This window comes from Metarhizium album (assembly GCF_000804445.1).
Source record: "Metarhizium album ARSEF 1941 chromosome Unknown scaffold_5, whole genome shotgun sequence".
In the NCBI taxonomy this organism is placed as follows: domain Eukaryota; kingdom Fungi; phylum Ascomycota; class Sordariomycetes; order Hypocreales; family Clavicipitaceae; genus Metarhizium; species Metarhizium album.
The window spans coordinates 999617-1020657 of NW_024467579.1; the positions used below are offsets into that span (position 1 = coordinate 999617).

The 21041-nt window shown below is 53.6% G+C and overlaps 8 protein-coding genes across 8 annotated transcripts; 5 read left to right on the forward strand and 3 right to left on the reverse strand.

Annotated features, from left to right (window-relative positions):
• Nucleotides 1–140: 140 nt before the first annotated feature.
• Nucleotides 141–1382, forward strand: MAM_03017 (uncharacterized protein; the record flags this gene model as incomplete). Its single annotated transcript, XM_040821816.1, has 2 exons — nucleotides 141–529; nucleotides 596–1382. 2 exons carry the CDS (start codon nucleotides 141–143, stop codon nucleotides 1380–1382), a joined length of 1176 nt encoding a protein of 391 aa, XP_040680385.1.
• Nucleotides 1383–1979: 597 nt separating this feature from the next.
• Nucleotides 1980–2866, reverse strand: MAM_03018 (uncharacterized protein; the record flags this gene model as incomplete). The annotated part of the gene is made up of 2 exons (XM_040821817.1): nucleotides 1980–2672; nucleotides 2747–2866. The coding sequence occupies 2 exons, from the start codon at nucleotides 2864–2866 to the stop codon at nucleotides 1980–1982; spliced, it is 813 nt and encodes a 270-aa protein (XP_040680386.1).
• A 571-nt stretch (nucleotides 2867–3437) lies between these two features.
• Nucleotides 3438–4602, forward strand: MAM_03019 (uncharacterized protein; the record flags this gene model as incomplete). Its single annotated transcript, XM_040821818.1, has 2 exons — nucleotides 3438–3549; nucleotides 3638–4602. The coding sequence occupies 2 exons, from the start codon at nucleotides 3438–3440 to the stop codon at nucleotides 4600–4602; spliced, it is 1077 nt and encodes a 358-aa protein (XP_040680387.1).
• An 843-nt stretch (nucleotides 4603–5445) lies between these two features.
• Nucleotides 5446–11083, reverse strand: MAM_03020 (SEC7-like protein; the record flags this gene model as incomplete). Its single annotated transcript, XM_040821819.1, has 2 exons — nucleotides 5446–9741; nucleotides 9812–11083. The coding sequence occupies 2 exons, from the start codon at nucleotides 11081–11083 to the stop codon at nucleotides 5446–5448; spliced, it is 5568 nt and encodes a 1855-aa protein (XP_040680388.1).
• Nucleotides 11084–12854: 1771 nt separating this feature from the next.
• On the forward strand, nucleotides 12855–14207 carry MAM_03021 (dihydrolipoamide acetyltransferase component; the record flags this gene model as incomplete). Its single annotated transcript, XM_040821820.1, has 2 exons — nucleotides 12855–13052; nucleotides 13149–14207. 2 exons carry the CDS (start codon nucleotides 12855–12857, stop codon nucleotides 14205–14207), a joined length of 1257 nt encoding a protein of 418 aa, XP_040680389.1.
• A 2723-nt stretch (nucleotides 14208–16930) lies between these two features.
• Nucleotides 16931–17275, forward strand: MAM_03022 (uncharacterized protein; the record flags this gene model as incomplete). The annotated part of the gene is made up of 1 exon (XM_040821821.1): nucleotides 16931–17275. One exon carries the CDS (start codon nucleotides 16931–16933, stop codon nucleotides 17273–17275), a length of 345 nt encoding a protein of 114 aa, XP_040680390.1.
• Nucleotides 17276–17614: 339 nt separating this feature from the next.
• On the reverse strand, nucleotides 17615–18565 carry MAM_03023 (ribose 5-phosphate isomerase A; the record flags this gene model as incomplete). The annotated part of the gene is made up of 2 exons (XM_040821822.1): nucleotides 17615–18054; nucleotides 18163–18565. The coding sequence occupies 2 exons, from the start codon at nucleotides 18563–18565 to the stop codon at nucleotides 17615–17617; spliced, it is 843 nt and encodes a 280-aa protein (XP_040680391.1).
• A 1940-nt stretch (nucleotides 18566–20505) lies between these two features.
• MAM_03024 (uncharacterized protein) lies at nucleotides 20506–20835 on the forward strand (the record flags this gene model as incomplete). Its single annotated transcript, XM_040821823.1, has 1 exon — nucleotides 20506–20835. One exon carries the CDS (start codon nucleotides 20506–20508, stop codon nucleotides 20833–20835), a length of 330 nt encoding a protein of 109 aa, XP_040680392.1.
• Nucleotides 20836–21041: the final 206 nt, after the last annotated feature.

Consider the following 21041-nt stretch of genomic DNA (forward strand, 5'->3'; position numbering starts at 1 on the left):
GCCTGCAGGGCCACTTGGAGATCGCCATTACTGACAAGAGTTGTTCTAGAGGTACATCGACAACCCAGCCATCAGCGACTGCCGGGCTCTTGGGGTCCGGAGGCCCGTCTGCTAACGCGGCATCTTCGACAACCGGCGGAATGGCGACGACTGGAGGTATATTTGGTGGCGCACAGCAAAAGGCAGGGACTGGATTGTTTGGGTCCTCGACGACGACCGCTCAACAGCCCGGCACAACTGGGAATTTGTTTGGAGGCTTGGCCAGCAATCAACAGACTCAACAAGGCACCACTACCACCGGCAGTGGCAGCGGCGGACTGTTTGGCAGCGCGACAACGGGTCAGCAACAGTCCCAGCCAGCCAGCGGAGGGCTCTTCGGCAGCAACCTCCCTCCGACGCAACAATCACAACAACAGCCGCAACAGACAGGCGGCGGCCTTTTCGGCTCTGCAACGGCCAACACTCAGTCTAATGTCGCGGGTGGTGGCCTTTTCCAACAGTCGCAGGCAAAACCATCCGGAGGTTTATTGTAAGTCACGTCATGACGCAAGTAGCGAGGGAATATACTAACTGGAATTTGTCCGAATCTGCGCAGTGGTCAAACACAATCTCAGCAAGCTCCAGCTACAAATCAAGTACCCGCAGTTCAAATCAATTATGATAGCCTTCGACCTCGGACAAGGTTTGATGATCTTGCTAAACCTGTTCAAGACGAAATCGCTCTCATAGATAAAGGAATTCAGCGTGTAATCAAGATGAAGGATGAAATCGGAGAGTTCATGCCGCAACACGAAAAGGACATTGAACAACTAGGCAGAGATGTAAAGTTTGTCGAAACAAAGTTCAAGATGGTTCAAATTGCTCTCAACCAGGATGTTCAAACCGTTAAAGTGTTGCAAGACATGACTAAGAAGAGCATCGCCGATGCCCAACTCTCTTTCAAGGCGACTGACAACCTCAAATTACCGACGCATTACCATCAAACGGGCCTGTTTGCTGGACCGACACCACCCACGGATTCTAATGGAACCGATGCCGCTTCTGCACATGCCAGCGCACAGGATCTTATTACGTACTTCAATAGAATATGCGACGACGTCGAAAAATACAAGAAGAGGCTGGATGAATACAGAGGTGAAATCGAGCGGGACCTGCCTGGAGTGGAAAATGGGCTCTACGAGCAGATTCGAAGTCTCCGGGACCGTAAAACCGCAGTCGGTGGAGCCGTTCAAGATCAGCTTGGACAGGTTTTGTCAGCACTGCGAGAGACGGGTAACGCGATTGTTGCACAAGCAGGGCAGATTGCCGATACGCGAGAGAGGCTCTCAAGATTACAGGCAGGAATCCTCGACAGTGGTGTTTATGCGGTAGGAATGGCTTGATGCTGCTGAAGGGATCATTGCCACTCATCAAATTACTATGAACAGGAGAATCAAGTGCTTGGCCGGGCATGTTCTGCCCCCAGCAACCACTGAGGTGGGAAAGAGGGCGGCTATCTACCGCCCAGGCGACTTCTTCTTAACAACGGGCGTGCTATCGCCAGCATGTATTTATTCCATGTATATGAGCAAGGCCAATTCTGCGTCGGGGACATTATATGAAGTGTCATGCTGTACTTGAGCATGGGAGAGGGAGGCGCACAGCGTTTGAAGGGCTACCGAACAATTTTTGCAATCTGAGGTTATCTCGGACTGAGAGACGGGGGATATTTGGACGGTGTCTAACCGAAGTGGATAATGTATTTTTCAGCAAGTAACGAATGGGGGCAGTCAGTCTGGCCATAGCTACGTAAGGGGCAAAAGTGATGACAAAATCCTAATCCATATTCCTGTATTGTGTCTGATGCTGATGTACATAGCATGTAAATGGGTATCTGTCCATCCGATATGAAGCATAGAGTGGTGCAGAAGGCGTGGCGCCAATCTCCTCCCCGTCATCTAAAAACGCCAAAGTAAATAGAGCACGAGACTCGCAGCATATTAGTATGTCCCCTCGCCATCATCTCCGTCACCATAGTCATCGCCCATCTCATCGCCGTTGTCAAAATAATGCTCGGCATCATAGTCACCAGCATCCTCATCATCGTAGACTTCATCTTCATCCTCTTCTTCCAGTCCCTCGTCGTCTTCTACATCCAACCCCTCATCAGCTTCGTCCTCCCGCATAGCGTCGAGTTTCTCCAAGATGTTCTTGCCCGCACTGGGAGCAGCGCCTCCTTCTCCGTCACCGTCAATGTCGCCATCCAATGACGGCATTCCGAACGCCTCTTCGGCGTTGGGCAAGGCGCTGACTTTGCTGAGTTCTAGTCGCCTCTTTTTGCGCACGCCCACGCCGTCTTGGGGCTCGACGGTGTCTAGTAACTCTGCGGGGAACATTTCGCGGCACACGGGGCGGGCGGACCAGTCCGGCAAGGCGCGGTCCTCGCGAACAAACTTCTGTGAGTAGGTCGGCATGGCAGTGAAAGGGTCAACCGAGGCCTTGTTTTTCACGCCGTACCGAGCGTTCATCTGTGCTTGGCCATACATCTTCCTTGGTGTGGTCGGATCGTGGAGGGATGTCCGCTTTGAGGTGTAGAGAGGTGATGCGTGTATTTGGTGTCGCAGAAGCAGGAAGTGCTGGACCGCACTGGCTTCGGCCGTCGTTAAATCTCGTGGCGTGGGGACAGTGTAGGGCTAGAGTATCGAGGATCAAAGTCAGTTCGCGAAAACGCGTTGGCTGCTCGTTGTCTGGAGTAGCAAGGGCATACCGGGAACAGTTCTGATGGCCTCGCATCAGGCTCGTCGCCAGTATCCCAAGGCACATTTGGACGTCCGCCTCTCGCTCCTCCTCTACCACCACGCCCGCCGCCTCGCCCGCCTCTCGACATTACCGCAGCGACGACAAAGGCGCCAGTATTAGCCGTGGTACTTTAGCGATGAAAGTAGCCGTAGTGGTGACGCGACAGTTGTCCGGTAGTAAAATGGCTCATTTTCTCTGCCGTGGATGGCGGAATTGGGTTGATGCAATTGATCGTGGCATGGCTTGTTAAATAAATAAATTGAAAAAAAAAAAATTAGGAGTCGTGTGCCGCAGATTGGTGGAGGCGGAATTGGGTCCGTTGTTGGTGTGCCGCGCCTGCCTACCTGGGCAGTTACTGCCTCAAGCCAATATTTGAACGTCACAACCAGCATCAACTTCATAAAACGTTGCTCGGTAGTTATACTCCAACTTCTTTCATACTTGTGTGCTCGGCCCCTTCATTCAAACATCGAGCCGGCTGCTTTCGGCTTTAAGATCCTCCCTCATAACGCCGATTCCAAAAGTTTCCTGTTGATAGAAAGCGACGCTCACCCCCACCGTCAACCGCTATCTTCTATCCGCACAAGGTTGCGGGCCAGCTTCATACTCTACACATTCAGATGAGCGCAAGAACAGTGCCCGAGTACAGCATGGACAACATGCCAATATCTGGAATTCAAGAGCTGCAGACCCATTTGCAGCATCTACTCGGCGACCCTTCTTTGCCGTTCAACCTGAAGCTTCTAGATGATGTTGAGCTTCAGCTCACTGGTACGTCTTCCTGCCATCAAAGCATCATGGCTGGTTCCTACGATGTGATGCCTGTCGTGTTTTCTTGCGCTGATGGCCTGAACAACAGAAGACAATATCCCTCCCCTCCTACCAGTCTTGCTGCCTCCTCTGACAGGAATATTGAAATCAACAACCCAAGACCCAACGCCATTACTATCTCTGACAATCAAGCTACTGTCACCTCTTTCCTTCACTCGGACTCTTACAATTGCTGATCCGCCATCGCTGCTAACAGCTTTGAGCTCACCACTGCCTGGCGCTAAATTGCTTGCGTTGGCTATTATCCACAAAGCTGCAAAGTCGCCCTCAGATGCATCCATCCTGAGCACGCTGCCCGACGTCGTCGAAATGCTTGTCCAGTCTTGGCTAGCCAGCGCAGACGTAGGTGTTGGCGAGCGTGCTGCTAGAGTGCTCGGTGACTTGCTGGAGACGGACTGCGAGGCTGTCGACAAGGGTACAAACATTGCTCATTCCAGGCCTCTGATAAATGGAGATGAAGTTGTCAAGCGCAGTGTTCCAGGCCACGGTAGATTATGGCGCCTGATACTGTCGAGCCGACCCAGCCTCACGCTGATACAACAGCTTTGTTCAACCAACTCTGCATATCTGGGCCAACCACGCTCTGCGCATCAGGTTTCTATCTCCCAGGGGCGACTTCTGAGGTTATTGCCACGCCTCTGCACTCTCAACATCGGGGCCTTGAGCCATCCTGTACTCCAAGATGTTTTTACCTTGCCCGAAGAAATCGGCAGTCAAGTGGGGAACGGACTGCTTCAATGGGCAGCCCTTGGCATGGTGGACAAGTCGGACACGTTGATGCACCTCAGTCTTGTGGACTTTTTTGAAACTTTTGTCAGCGTTATGCGGGTGTCAAGACGATCTGCTGAAGTGGACGCATTCATACACAAGCTTTTGACAACGGCACTTGAGCACGACAGCGAGCTGGAGGCTGCACTGAAGCGGCTCCCGGACAGGACCGTTGAAGGCGAGGCGGAGCTTGTACGGGCATATATAACGGGGATACTCGACTAATACAAAGGCATTGAATGCTCATCATATCAGAGGCACAGAATTGACTTGATGAACGAAATGCCATTTCTCCCTGTGAGGTCACCTTCTAACGGCACAAGCCGGCGCGTCCAACACAAGTCGGAGGTCACCATCCGCACTGCACATTGGCTCATCTCAAAGTCGACATGGTTTAAATTTGAACGATGAGGCATGCTTTGCCGGATTTTGCAAGGTGTTTGCTCACGGCAGAGTGCCCATAGCTGACCTCAGCAGGTCGCCGACTACACAAGCCATGCGGATGATGCCGAGCACAGAAAAGCACCTGCCCGCGCACCAACCTGCACAGCATGTCTACCAATGATCACAATGGACTGTCTCCAAGTGACAGGCAGCAAGGAATTACGGGTACGCGACTGCAGAGTCGATTGGAGCTGCGAAGCCCGTGGGGCGAAATCATGCCACGCTCGACCTACAAGCGATGCAGGTGCCAGGGACGCAAGTTCTCAACAGGTTACGAGCAATGCCCAAAACGTCGGTGCTTGGCGACAACGCCATCAAGCGAGGGAAATATCGCATCCGCAGGGCCATACCTCCAAAGACTGGCAAGCTGACATGGCCTACTGGCAGACAGGCCGTGTCAAATCATCGCTCGCGGGAAAAACATCTCTGCCCAAGGAACCGAGCGCTGCAGTCCCACGTAATGAGGATTTTTAACGCCGCGCTCGAGTGACTGGTCAGCTGGATTCAATTTGTACAGTAATCAAAGTATGCATCCCCGACAAAGTTGGATAAAAGAAGAGTTGTATTTCTCTACTTTCCACCGCAACGCCATGCCGCATTCATTCTACAAGCATCCGCTCCACCTTACATCATCTTCATTGCGGATGCATCCTGCCCTGCGCCAACTTCCTCGGCAGTCTCGCCTATGATGCTTTCCCTCCTCCTTTCCCCGGCCTTGGTTATGCCTTCAATACCGAGAGCGACCTCGCCTGTGCGCCTCAAAACGATAAGTAGCGCGCCGCGTAGGTCCTGGCCGAGGTCCTTGGTCAGGAGTTCAACTGCTAGAGGGTAGAACTCTGGAATGTGAGACTTGAAGGCATCCTCCGGAAACGTTGCGTAACCTTCTAGCACATCGACGACAACGGGACGCCACGCCATGATATTCCTGTGCTGTGATTCTTCCGCCAGGGCAGAATATCCTTGAATAATGTCTTTGCAAAGAGGCACCAGGGCAGCCTCAATATCAGGACGGCTCTCCAATCTCTCCGGCGCATTGTCGGCAAACATCCTGAATAAAATAGACACGTACGTTGCCGCAGCGCCGCTCTCCTGTTTAAGGAGGTTGGGTGGCTGCTTCATGAATCCTTCTCGCCACAACTTCATCCGAAGCTCTTTATCTTCGTTGAAGCGGCGAGCAAATTGGAATGACCGCTTGAGCAACGCCATCAATCGCAGCAGTTCGGTTGACGGAATGTGAGCGTACACAGTGTCATTGCTGAAGAGTTCGTTGACCGTCTCGATCATTAATAGTTGCAGGACACAGCGTGAGATGATGCGATTGAAAAATCGTCGTCTAGCTGCCGTCACGACCACAGGTTGCTGTTGTAGGCTAGACGATGGCTTGAATTCTTCCAGTGGCTGGCCAACAATGCCGCCGGTGGATGCCATATCATCGTCTATAGGCTTAGGCGACGGTTGGCGGGGGACGGGCTCGCCGTCGGAAACGGCGACAGAGTCATCCTTTGTACCGTTGATCTTGAGAGATTTCTCACCAACCGAGGTCGTCTCCCCAGTAGGGCTCAGAGTCCCGGAGAAATCAAATCCATTGGAGGGCAAAGCCAGAGAAGCTGTGGAGCCCATGTTTGTCGCTGTGAACAGTTGATACGCCGTCGTGCGCTCGAAGAGCTCGCAAAAGGCACCGACTATCTTAGTCCAATGCTCCGGTGTAAACTTGTTCACGTTTTTCAGAATAAGCTGCTGCAAACAGTTGCTTCCAATACGAGAAATCGTATCATTCTCCTGGCAGATGCACAACGCTAGCAGCTCCAAGAAGCGATCAAGCATATATTCTAGGGACTCGAAGTAGTGAGTAAAAAGTGTGATCATGTTCCGGAGGGCCTGTATCATTGTCGTCGATAGCCAAACCGAAAGCTCCTCATGGTTCAGCACGTTGGTCATCTCTGGTCTCGATCTCAACACCACGAAGATCGGGTAAAGTTGCTGTCGCCACAGAATGTCCCAAAACTCAGGTGTGAAGTCACCTCCATACTTGACGAGAGCAGAAAAGAAGTATTCGAGGGCGTTCGATCGCACCTCCAAATCCTCCCCCGTCATGAGCACATCATGAAAAGCGAACAGGACAGGGAACCAGAAGCCTTCCTCCACTGATGTGTTTGACGGCATCCGCTTAGGGCCATCTGGCGACTTGTTCAGCGTTTCGACAGTTGTGTTACCTTGAGTGGGCTTGTGCTTCTGTGACAAGGGGCATTCGGGGGTCTTCAGCATTGCAGGAATGATGGACTTCAATAGCTCCAACGCAGCAAGACTCTTCTTCTGAAACTTCAAGTTCTTGGAGAACTCCGTGAGACAGACAATCAGGTCAGTAAAGGCTCCTTGAGAAATAACAACACCAAACTTGGTCTTGTAGACCTGATTGACATTCTCATAAGCAAGATTCACAATGCTCTCGTGAGGCTCTCTTGCAGCCACAGTGAATACTCCAAACATGGTTCTCCACCCAGATCGGATATTATCTCCTCGAGCTTGGATCATCTGTATAAGACAGCGTAGAACCAGATCTTTGACAGTGACATTGTGCGAATTGGCAAGTACGTGTTCAAATGGCTTCAGAAAATCCTTCTGGAACTTGAAACCCGCCAATTCCTCGATTTCCATAAATCTCATGGAGAGTTGCCGAAGAGAATCCAAAGCGAAAAAAACAATGTTCATATTGTTGTGGCATCCAACTTGGTTGAAGTGCTCTCCGAGAACATCCCATATATTACTCCACTCGAATCGAACACGATCCATGTTGTAATAACTGATTTCGACGATTTTCTGCAGACTATAAGTTCTAGGCGACTCGTTGGAACCAGACACCTTGATCTCGTCCCAGCTCACTTCGGTGAGAGCTTTTGCGAATTGCAACATAGCTTCGCCAGAGAGGTTTGCGGTATTTGTGAAAATTCTATCCACGCTGCGAATGAAGTCATCTGAACGGCTTTCCAGAGCAATTTCATGAGAGAATCCTCTTGGACCCGTGCCAGATCTTTGCCTCGGTCGCTGTCTTGAATGCGTCGACGATCGTGAGTCGGAAGTGTCGGCCCTCGATGGTGGGATAAATCGCGCTTGAGAAACATCCGGTATGGTGCGTTCGTCGACACCTCCGGTAATAAGCTGCAGTCGGTCGAGTTGGCTGATGCACATAAGTATGTCTTTCCATGACTCTCGCAGTAGATTTCCTTCAGTCTGGCCAAGATCCAAGATGACCTTGAGGGTCTCAATATTCTTTGCCTGCATATCTTGAGGATTGTTAAGATTCGTGGTGTTCCTCAGAGCAGAAACGAAGGCTTCTCTCGGTGTCGACAGCTCAAAAAGACATGCAATTCGAGTCGCTAGTTTCATGCCTTCTAAGCAAAGCTTATTCACCTCAATGTTGTGAGATTTTTGGATCTGGCTGGATAGCGCAGAGAAGAACGACATCCACGTAACGTCAAACATTGATCCAACATGTTTGAAAGATGTGGCCGGGATAAATTTAGATTCAAGCTTTGTAGTGTTTCGGCGCTGGCTCTTGAAGAGATTTTTGAATAACTGCTCTGATCGCAGAGAAATTTCCTCAGACTGTTGCACATACGCCTCGCGTTGCAAGTCTCGGCCAACATTGGAGAAAGCTTGGCCAATACCAGCAGCGAGGCCGCCTGCGGGATTGAGCGAAACTGTACCAGCCGCTGCTGCTGCTTCACGCTCGCTTGTGAGCACGATTTCATTATTTGCGATTTCCTCATAGATGCCCAGAAGATATTCGTCGGGTAGATCCGCATTGTCATTTATACCCCGGTTGTTCTTGATGAATTCCTCCTTGCTCATGCGTTTGGCAATCTTGCTACTGTGTTGATCGGTGTTTAGCATAATGACAGAGTAGGCAAGAACATAGGCAGTGTCTGCATTCGCGAAAGCGTTGGGGTTCCCCATGACGTAGCGCTCAGCAAACTTGAGCATGAAGCGATCAATCTTTTGAGCTTCACCAGGCAGCCGGAAAGACTGCAGGAATTGGCGCAGTGCATCGACGAAGCGTTTCTTGGTAAAATCCATTGCATCAACGAATGCGTGCATGATATCAATGTTCTGTTGTTCACCTTCTCCTAGGTACTCCCCAATTTGAGCCTTGTCGAGCTTGTCCTCCTTCAAGAGGAAGTGGGCGATATCTCCAGGGCTGTCGCTGTTGATAAATCCATCACGCAACAAAAGTTTGATACCCTTCTTGGGCTTGAAGTTGAACTGTCTGATAGCGTTCATCAACGCAGTTTTGCGCGCTTTCTCCTTTTCGAGCTGATCAGGGTCATCGTCCACAACGGGGGTAGATGGCGGTAGAGGAGTCTCGAGTCGAGATGCGCTATCGCTAAACGTAGGATCAATGGATGGCCGCAATTCATCAGAGGAAGCTTTGACGTCTCCTTCTGATCGAAGCACATCACCACCGTCAGATCGTACTGACGCTGACCAGTTAACCAGGGACCTGAGCGTTTCGACCAAAGCTTCAAGTGACAGCCGCTTCATCGCGTACTCCTTGGGGAAGTCTGGCTCGTTTTCCTGTGGTGGGATGATCTGAGAAACCGTCAACGAGGGAGGCAGAATACCCTTCAGCTGCCACTCGCAGGCGGGTGATGTTTTGGCCCTCAATTCTTCATATACTTGCTCGTTGATTGTTGTTATTACAAGGGGTGTCGTGGAGAACTTGGAAAGATCCTCGACCATGGTTTGAAAAATGTTGTCCACACTCTGGTCGCAATCATAGTTTAGATACGTTTCGACCAGAGCTCTGGGGTCTGCACACAGTCGATTAAGTATTGTTACAAAGTAGAGCTTCTGCGACACCGGCGCGTTGCGTCGAGATAGGAGGGCCAGGTAGATTTCATTGAGGAAGACTTCGATCTCTTTCTGTCTACAGTGTCAGAAAATGGCACAGGGCAACAGAGCGCAGGCAGTGAGACAAGCGAAGGCTACTAACCTTGAACGAGGATCTCATGTATTTGAGCATTAGCCAAAAAATTTCGGAGCAAACCTCGAATATGCGGTCTACCGAGCTTGCCCCATTGCGAGTGATGCTAAGACAGAGATAAAACTTGATGGCCTGCAGAAATGATGTTGGCTCGTTGTTCTTGGAACTCTTTATGGTGCAGAGGGGCGACGTAAACACAGTGATGTTGTTGTTGAGTAAAGTATGGATGAGATGAAGAGAGATGAGTTTCGATCGCATCGGCTGTCCGCGCAGGTCATACAACTGGTCGGGGGGGAGAATTTTGGTTGACAAGTTACAGAATGACCGAAATACGAGGTAGGCATCTCGTATGTACACTTCATCCTCGGCATCTAGATCTTCCATGTCTTCCTGTGTCGAACCATCAGGTTCTGATTGACCATGCGCAAAGGAGTCCTCCTTGTTGGCAGGCTTCAATCTCGTGACCATTGTCGGCCCGTCGCCGAGCGCAGAATCATCGAAGCTCTTCCGGTGTTCCAGATCCTTCAATGTGAGCTTGGTGCCGCCGTTGGATTGATTCGACGTATTCTGCTCCGACGTAGGCGCAGGTGACTCCTCGCCATCGGGGCCCAGTTGCCTGCTGATTGCTAAATCGTTGGGGTCAAAGGTGATATTACTCGAGCTAAGCTTCAGGTTTCCCAGGCTCAGCCGAGACTCTTTCATATGCAGTCTCGTCCTTACACGTTCGAAGACTGTCCCAACCATTTGCGTCAAGGTGCCTTGAGCGACCTGCTGATTGGCAGTGCTTCTTGACAGCAGGAACACATTGTAGACCTGGCGGACAGCTTTGAGGAGACCAGCACCATGCACGACAATTTTGTCATTGAGAACGGCAGCAAGTAGAGACTTGACGATCTGCAATTGAATCTCGACAGCTGTGGTTTCTCCCTGGAAACAGTCGCAAATCGTATCGATGGCTCGCTCGATCAGAGGTGGTAATCGTTGGGCGGCGGGTTCTTTGTCATCGGCATCTCCAGGGTCTCCTTTGGTGGGAAGTGAGAAGTAGGAATAGGATATCAGCTTGCCGATGCAATCGAGAGCAGTCGTTGTCAACTGGGGGTTATTCGACTTTGTGGCCAGTTGCAAGGGAGCAAAGACGATTTCGGGATCTGGAAGCTGCTCCTGCTCCTTGATGGCATCGAGGGCCTTGTTGGCAGACTCGGCGAGCTGCTTGTTGCGTTGCGCATCTTTGGAGGTTGCAATGGCGTCCAAAGAGGACACGACAAACTTGAGAGAGCTCATCATGGAGCGCACGCGGAACCAGCGGCCATCCGAGAGAAGACGGGACTGGACGAGCTGGTGATGGAGCCACGAGTAGATCAGTCGCAGATCCCCAGGACAGCTTCAATGGCCAGATGACTTTGAGGCCAGCAGCTGTTTTTTTTTTTCTTTTTTTTTTTCGCAGCTAGCTGTCCCGCGAGAAGATCCGGGAAACTGGGCGACGGCGGGATGCTGTCCGATCAGACCGAGCGTCGATACCAATATCTGACATTCGACGGGCTCCAAGGCTCGGACGCAATGTGACGGCCTGAGGCAGGAGCTCCGAAGCCAACCCAGTGGGTTGAATACGGCAGCATGTGCTCTAAGGCGATAGGCGGTTGGCTGGCGGCAATAATAGCTCAGGTATACCGACGCTTGAGCAGAGTGTCTGGAGTACGGAGTGATGACTACACCATGCGTTGTATTAGAATTGACTCCATACTTTAGTTGGGACAAGGTGTTCAGTGGAATTGGGAAAATTGAAAGTGGGGAAAGGACATGGACCCTCGATGCCGGTCTCCAGTTCCAGTCTCCGAGCACCAACAGCAACAGGTTGCGCCGCCAACTGCTTATGTCAGAAGAAATTGGAAACCCCAGCCGTCGGTTGAGGCCAAAAAAAAAAGGAAAATAAAAGGAAAAAGACAGTGAAGAATGCGTAGCACGTGCACTAGGATTTTGCTCCTTTCTGGTCCTTCAGAAAAGCAGCATAGATAAATCTCGGTGCCGTCCGCAGCATCAACTGGATGCCCTCCGCCGCCAAAATTCGCCGTCGTCCGGCACAGGGTTGGGCGGCGCAGACGTCGGATATCGGATTTACTCTACTTAAAGTTACCATGAGCCGAGCACCGGGACGTACGCCATACATTAAGCAGTCAGTTGTCGGTGGCCAATTGTGTACGTATGTAGTATCTCCCGTAACAGGATGGAATAAAAGAGAAGAAGAACAAGACCACGTTTATCCAACAATTCCTCCATCGGTGGACCTCTATGGATGATACCTGGAGACTGGAGTATAAAATGTGTCCTGTAATACGGAGTACTCTGTAGTTAGGTGTCGAGCGATTCGGACCGTCTTGTGCGGGCGGAAGCATGCCAAAGTGCGCGTATGTACTTGCGCCGCCTCTTGGCACCGAGAAGGTACATGTATGTACATGCGTGCATAAACCGCGTGCTGTGCTCCGGCCTGAGCAGCAACCCGGCCAACGGGCCAACGGGTCCGTCAAGCCTGCCAAGGGATGTCGACACGTCAGTGTGACAGTCCCAGAGGCCCAGAGCCGACTTCACCCAACCCACCACCAGGCTGCAGAATCATTGTGCTGCTCCGAAAGCGGCTTAGGCCCCAAAGCTCCAGCAAGCGACGGAGCTCAACGCAAAATTCTAGACGGCCTGGACCAACCACAAGCCCCAATCATTTCTCCGTCACCTTTCAGAGACGTTTCTCGTCAACAATTCGCGCGCTGCCGCAACTCCCCCATCCTTGGGCCTCTCAAGCCTCTCTGCCTCTTGTCCGATTCGGCCTCAGTTCGCTCCATCACGTCTCTCTCCATCCTTCTAGGCCTGAGAGATCAGATCACGTTCCCGAGACTCCAAGCCTCGCCCCCAGCCAGCAGAGCTGTTTTCCTTCCTCTCAATGATGCTCAGCGCCGCCATTCGGAGGCGAGTCCTCGCCCCAACTCACAATGCTCTTCGCACCGGCTTCACCTCTCATGTTGTGAGATGTTATGCCTCTTTTCCGACGCACCAGATTGTCAAGATGCCTGCCCTCTCTCCGACCATGCAGGCCGGCAACATCGGTTCTTGGCAGAAGAAAGCTGGCGATTCCATCGCCCCTGGTGATGTTCTAGTAGAAATTGAGACTGATAAGGCCCAAATGGACTTTGAATTCCAGGAGGAGGGTGTGATTGCCAAGATACTGAAAGAATCCGGCGACAAGGATGTCCCGGTTGGCAGCGTAAGTGTTCTGGTTATCACAAGATGCGAGCCCTTTTTTTTTTTTTTTTTTGTTTTTTTGGACTACGTCCAGCGCTAACGTATGCGATTGATCTAGCCCATTGCTATTCTGGTTGAGGAGGGCACCGACATCTCAGCCTTCGAGAAGTTCACCCTAGAGGATGCGGGTGGCAATGCCGAGCCAGCTCAGCCTAAGCAGGAAGACAAGTCCGAATCGCAACCCGCCTCTTCATCAGCCCCTGCGACCTCAGCCGAGCCAGAGCAATACTCGTCCGAAGGAAAGCTTGAGACTGCGCTTGACCGTGAGCCCAACGTTGCCCCTGCCGCTAAACGACTTGCACGCGAAAATGGTATCAGCCTGGATGGGATCAAAGGCACCGGAAAGGGCGGAAAGATTACAGAGGAAGATGTGAAGAAGGCTATTAGCAGTCCTGCTGTTGCATCTCCTGCCGCCACGTTTGAGGACATTCCCCTGACAAACATGCGCAAGACCATTGCAAGCCGCCTCCAGGAGTCAGTCCAGAAGAACCCACACTTCTTTGTGACCAGCTCTCTCTCTGTCACCAAACTGCTCAAACTCCGACAGGCATTGAACAGCTCCTCCGAGGGCAAGTACAAGCTGTCCGTCAATGACTTTCTCATCAAGGCTATTGCTGCTGCCAGCAAGTCGTTTCCTGCCGTCAACTCTAGCTGGCGAGAAGGATCCATCCGCCAATTCAACACTGTTGACGTGTCGGTTGCCGTCTCTACTCCAACGGGCTTGATCACGCCCATTGTCACCGGCGTAGATGCTCGTGGCCTGGAGTCCATTTCTGGAAAGGTCAAGGAGCTGGCTAAGAAAGCCCGCGACAACAAGCTCAAGCCTGAGGAGTACCAGGGTGGCACCATCTCCATTTCAAACATGGGAATGAACGCTGCTGTTGATCACTTCACCGCCGTCATCAACCCCCCGCAAGCCGCCATTCTCGCCGTCGGTACCACCAAGAAGGTCGCCGTGCCCGTGGAGAAGGAGGATGGCACCACCGCCGTCGAGTGGGATGACCAGATCACAGTCACCGCCAGCTTCGATCACAAGGTTGTTGATGGCGCTGTCGGCGCTGAATGGATCCGTGAGTTCAAAAAGGTCATTGAAAACCCTCTTCAGCTGCTTCTGTGAGCAACCCATGTCAAGTAGAGCGATGAAGCGAAAATAGCAGGAGTACCGCGGAGAGCATACCTTATAGAATTAGTGAAGGATCCGGAATGAAACCGGATCCCAAAGAGGCAGAGGATTGGCCAGGGTGTAACTGCTTTGTCCGTGTCAAAAGGCACCATGGCAAGACTGGATTGGATGGCCGTGTACAATGACCCTTGATTACTCCTGTATTCCACCCAGGTAGGGAGACAATTTCCATCTTGTTATAGATTGGCTCGTTATACTCTTTCTCCTGCGCTGCAGGAAAATCTGTCTTAATCTAGGTGTATTTCGGTTGAGTGTGCTGGGTGCACAAACAAGTCCCATCATCAACGGCGTGTCTTTTCTTTTTTTCTCTTCCCTTGCGCGACGACAAACGACAAAGTAATGAGTCTTTGGTTTGATCCACAGCCCGCCAATTAAGCTGTGAGACAACGCGATAAAAACGTGCGTGGAACTGCCCCATCCCCAGCCAATCAGCGATTCGTAAAATTCGGGGATTTCGTCATGTCATGAGACAACGATTTGCGCGTCGTCCAACGTCAGCTTCTGACAGAAAGTTTCCTACTACGTACACGTTCATCTAGCCGGCTCTATTTCCTACTTGCCCAAGGCAGGCTTTTAAGACCCCGATGAGGTAGTCCTCGGGATTTCTCGACTCAGATTGGCAAGCAAGGCTTGTGCCACGCAACAATGTCGAGCCAAGGAGACCGAACCGAGCGTCCTCCATCCATGGAGGTTGTGATGCGTCCCTGCACCCTTTGGCGTGCCTGAAAGAAACGAGGACGTCCTCGGCTCGCCTGCGAGCAATGCGAAAGGCGAAAGAAAGAAAGTGTAATGGAAATTCTTCCCTTGGGCGCTGTCCCAGCGCTTCCACCCGCATCCCAGAGCCCATGGCCGGGGACGGATATATCTTCTGAGCTGCAAGGCACCAGGGCCATCTAATCAGGCTTGTCAACAACTCCCGGGCATCACAACCTTGTGCTGAGAACCTGCGGCTAAACTCCAAGCTGATAAGAGGTCGTCAAAGGCTGTCGGACAAGCTGTCCTGCCTTCAGATCAAGAATGTCAGTTCAAAGGAACTGGAAAACCAACTGCATCCGCGTCTCAGTGGCGGAGCTGTTCCTGTACCTTTTTTTTTCCCTCGATGCGCTTCACCAAACCGCCATTGCAAGATCCTTCGACAGATTCTATTTCTCCTCGAGAATGTGCCTGGACAGCTCACTCAAAATTTCTCAGCCTCTGAGGTTTGTCGGGACAGACGTTGGACGGACAGGCAGAGGGGCAAATCGACTTTATACGAACCGTGGCCAACGGGTCCGGGCTATTTCGGTACATCGCTGTGTGTTCATTGTTCTTCGTCGCGGCAGAGCTCAACCATCAGGAACAAGGTCACCCCGTCAGTCTCGGCCATCTCCCATCCCCTGGTAACTCAGAGCTACGAGCCTACTTAGAATGCCGCAAATTCGTGTTCTCTGGGACAGGTTCGCGCCGGAAAGACCAAGGGCAAGGGCCGCTGCTTTACGATAGCGTGCCTTGGCCACATCGACGCCCTCACCGCATACTTGTCGCAACAACAGGTGACCACGGCGATTCTGCGAGCAGCAGGGAATCAGCAACCAAATGCTCGGCAGCTCTCGTCCGAGGTGGCCGTGAAAGAGGAATCTCCATCCCTTCGGAGTCGACGCCCGAGCCGACGGAAACGGACGGCCTCACAAAGCATGCCGCTCGAGTGGATGGGCGGCGATTAGGCGTGGGATGACGAGAGCGGGCGGCATGTCGTGGGAACAACAGTCCCAGGGCACCTTGGGCGGCGGCGGCCTGGAGCAGCGTCTCCCTGGACGCAGTTAGTCGCCGGGAACGAGTCGGCCCTTTCACGTTTGTGTATCGAACAGCGGCAGAATCGGGGTCAGGCGGCCTCGCGAAATTGGCAGACGACATTCCGCTGGCCAACCCTCCCCCCACGCTGCTGCGTGTTGTTATTATTAGCAGCGGCGGCGGCGGCAGATGCAGATGCAGATACAAGTTGTATTCCCATGTTTCGTACGTCGCAGGTGGATTTTGCGGTCATGCATCGGCAAGTGTTCAATGTTCCTCTCCTCGGGACGCACCTCACCGTCCTACTCGGTAGTGGCAACACCGCCATTTCACAGTCGCAATGGAAGCGCTCCGCGTGGGCCTTCAGAATATTCTTTGCGAATCTGGCGTGCTGCAGACCACGCAGGTTGCCATTGCAGTGCCGCCTCTTCCGGCCCATATTGCCTTGCCCATCCCATCCCATCCCATCGTCTCTTCCTTGCCGCTGCCGCGTCCCCGTGCCAAGGCGAGGGTCCATCAGTCAATCGGTGTGCAGAGCCGTGGTTCTTGGTCCCTTTTGAATCTGCAGGTGCGTGGTGAGGCATGGAAAACGTCAGTTCGTAGCCGCCCAGATGACACAGGTTCGTGACGCCGTGAGTCAACGACGCACTGAGCACGCCAGACGAGATGAAATGAACATGTGTTTATGTGTTTATAAGTCGACCTTGATCCCACCCGACCAGGCATTCAAGAAGCCGCCAGTTCCCAGCCCAGGAGAGGCCAACCTACCTCTCTGTACTCCGTCTCCATCGTCCTCCGTGCGTCGTCGTCCTCCTCCTCCTCCTCAACGCTTGACAGAATATTATATAGCCAAGATATAGCAGCGAAATTCCTCCGCCCTGCCCACAATGGCCCGCATCGCTACAGTCGTCACGGCCGTGTTCGCCCTTGCGGCCGAAGCCCTCCCCCAAGCAACGCCGGCCGGAGAAGGATGCACAACGACTCTGACCGTCACGGAAACACCCATGCCAACGCCGCCATACTGGCGCGCGTGCTCCTTTGACGGCACGGCGCGCATCTACAGCTCCACAGTCACAATGAGCCACGGCGTCAACTGCCACGGATGCCATCGCGTCTCGGTGTCTTACGAGCCGCCTGTGCACTGTCCCGCCAACATCTTCAAGGCAACAAGGACGGAAAGCACGCCGTACACGATTCACACGACGGTTTGCGCTGCAAGCACAGGATACTAGGTCATGTCAAGCCCGGATAAGGAGGCACGGGAGGGGGGGCACTGCGATGGATAGGTCATAGGTGTCTGCTTCAATCATGCCATGACTTTTGTCTGACGACGGAATCAGCTGAGCGACGGACATGGTGGCAAGAAGTAGGACAAAGTCGGTCCCGAGAGAATGGGGTATAATCACAGGCCTGTCTGCAATTCAAGACCCTCTGAAGCATACATTTCCTCCGTTATTCTGCCCCCTTCTTTTCCTGTGCGTCAACAGGAAAAGGGGAGGGAGCCCAGTCGATTGACGTCCCATCCGTAGTCCTCCCGTGCTGAAAAAGCCGCGTCCCACCAGAAGCGCGGTTTATGCGTTCTGGACGTGGACTTGGCCATCCGGCATGCCGAAATAGGCGGCCACGGGCTTTTGCGCCTGCGACTCCTTGCCGAGACCAGCGGCCTGGTTGCCGTTGAAGCCGTAGAAGAGGCCGATCTCAACGACGCCGGGGATCTTGAGCAGGTGGTCGGCCAGGGCCTCAATCTCCCAGGAGCCGTTCTTGCCCGTGCCATCCTCCGTTGCTGACAGGTCCTCGGGGAGCAGCAGAGGGGAGAAGGGCGCGTCGATGATCCACATGCCATTGTCCGTGACGCACTCGCCAGCCTTGCCGGGAAGGCCGGACCGGACAGCAGGGCCGGGGGAGCCCATGGCGCGAAGACGGGCGAGGACGTCGGGCGCGGCCAGCGGGAGGACTTCGATGGGGATGGTCTTCCACCTGGTACACAGTCGCGGCGATTGCTTCCGGGCGTCTGACAAGGTAATCCCGTCAGTATTGCATGGATCGCGACCAGCACGCACTTGGTTTTGCTTGCCACCAAAGCCAGCGGCCACGTCGTCGCAGGTCAGGCCTCACTCACCGGCAACAGCGACAAACTTCCTGGCAGCAGTGGCCACGAGCTTCTCCTGGAGGAGACAGGCGCCGCCGCCCTTGATCAAGTTCAGATCCTGGTCGACCTCGTCGGCGCCGTCGAAGGCGACGTCCAGGGCCACGGGGGTGCCGTCGGCGAGAGGGCGCTCGTCGAGGCGGCACAAGTTCAGGCCGGCCTTCTGGATGAGACCCCTTGACTGGCTGCCGGTAGGCACAAAGGTCATGGCAGAGTAGAATGCGGGGCCTCTGCTCAGGATGGCGTCGACGACGTAGACGACGGTGCTGCCGGAGCCGATGCCGACAAACTTGTAATCGGGAAGCAGATGGTCGTCGACGGCACGGTAGGCGGCGAGCTTCTTGGAGGACTCGACAAGATGGTCTGCTGAAGACATGGCTCGGACTCGTTGCGTTGTATGGACAGGATCGGCAGCTATAGGTTGCAGCAGAGACGCCGGCTGGGAGGGGAGGCGGCTGCGGTTGAAGCTCACGCGAGGTTGACGTGATGGCGGGGCGGGAGGCGTCCGGCAAGGACTCGCGGGGTTTCGAACATGAGAACGAAGTACTCCGTGCCTCGGGCCCTCGGGCTTTGTCAGTTTTGTCAGCAAAGGCGGACGAATACACGGCTCGTCTTGGTCGCCGGTGGATGACTGGTCGGTCGGGTCGACAGTTCGAGTGGGAGTTGATTTTTTGAATTTTCGATTTTCTCCGTCACTGTTCCGTACCGACGAGCAGTAGGAGATGACGCGCGCGGACGGACGGACAAGCCAAGGTAGCAAACAACCTCGGTACATGTATCGGTCAACTAGTCCGTATTAGTTTTGCAAACACGACCACGAAGCTAGAATTTGCATTCGTATTTTTTTTTTGCTTGCCCTTGCCCTTGCCCGCCTTGCATTTGATTTTGGTCGGTTGGTACGGACGACGTCACTCGCATCCCGGATTCCCCACTTCCAGGCGCCAGGCACCGAGGTACTACTCCCTAGTACTCCGTAGTATTGGCTTGCTGTACTCCGTAGCTGTAGCGAGCATTTCAACAAGACGTGAATAAATAAAAGCATGCCATGCACGTGGCTGACTCTCGACAGTGAACACACAAGCTTAGGGCACGCGACATGCGCCCATGGGCATCAACTTGCACCAATGGGGACGCCGGTCTAAGCTGAAACCCCACCCACGACCGACCGGCGCCAGCTCGTCGATATCGCATCGAGAAAAAGGCTTCTCGGCTCCCTTCTCGGTCTGGGATACAAACCAACGGCGTCTTGCCATCTCGATCCCCGTCCCGATCGAATCAAGCGACTGAATCCTGACCGCATCGCCGCTGCGTCCACGCAGCCCGCAATATTGAAGATGGGACGACGTACGGAGTACCCAGACCAGACCCAAGATGCAGCTTCATCCCGATCCGTGTCTGACAGCTAACAAGACTCCATCACTGCCCCCCCGGCTTGCGGCTTCCGGCTTCCCTGTCATCTTGCTGACTGGTTTCCAAGGGGTGCCCAGCCAGGCGTTTGCATTAATTGATCATCATTGGACGCACGAGACGACATCATTCGACCTGTGTGGTCCGGCTTGTTCATGGTTTGCTTAGACTCGACTGGACTGGCACGGCCTGGCGCGGCTCACACGAGTAGCTTGCTTGGGCACTCGGAATGCAGTTCATCTAACTAGTTACTGCTTGAGCAGTATGAGGTTGGATTGTCCCATGGCCGGGTACGGCAAATCACGAGTTACTTTGTCCGGGCATCTCGGGTTCCCTCAGTGTCGAGCCAAGAGCCTTCATGTCTGCGTAGACGAGAGACATATGGGCACACGGAGCAGGTGGCCGAGACACTCAGGTTCTCAAGTCCCGTGCCGTCTTCCGCTCCGGCGGCAGGTTTTGCCTCGTATAATGAAAGCCATGCCGGCCTTTCCAGCCATCCAGACTCCATCTCTAGCTCCCGCGACGAGCCCGGCTGCATGTGCTACTGCAGCCGAATCTGTAGTCGTCCCTCTTCGAGTCCTTTTGCACGACTCTGCCTCCCCATCATCACGCGGCCCAGGCCGAAACCTTTGCGCCCCGGCCCTGGGAAGCCTCTCCTAGCCTTTTCTAGCCTTTCCTAGCCTCAGTCTAATGGAAGATATTCCAACTATCCTCCCAGCGGCTTCCGTCTAGCAACAAGCCGCGTCTTGTCTCGTTGAATATAAAAGCCGGCAGCCCGCCAACAGACAGTCTGTCCTTGCTTACTCTTCTCTCCATTCACCCATTCACCCATCCGTCCATTCACACATCGTCTCTTCTCCCTCAACTTGGCAAGCTTGGATCCTCGCTCGCGCCAAAGAAACAGTCGACATGCGCACTTCTCAGCTTCTCGGACTCGTCGCGGCCCTGGCCACTTCGGCCGCGGCCAATCCAGTCCCTCAAACGACGACCGCCGAGGCCGCGCGCCCTTCATCGTGCACCTCGACCATGATCGTCTTTCCAACCATGACCTCGGGCCCTGTCCGAACCACATGGACCGCCACCACCACCGTCACGCAGTACCTCGACTGCGGCGGCTGCTGCAAACTGAAGAGGGAACGATTCCCCATGGGCCCGGGCCCTGCCATCTTCTTCACCACCACCGAGACCATGGCCACGCCAACCACCACCACCGTCTTTGCGTGCGCCACCTCAGCTTGACGAACGAACCGTCACCGGGGAGGGGCCAGACAGAGCACACTCCTGCCCCGTATAGGCTGTGTCGACGTGGTCAGACATTGAAAGGGGAAGGGTTTTGTTGGAATGAGGCCGCCAGGAGGTGGCGGCCGCAATGGCCATTCATCGCCGCTTGGCGCATGTCGTCCGGTTACAAATAAAAGTTCAGCCAAGGCAACTCAAAAAAAGGG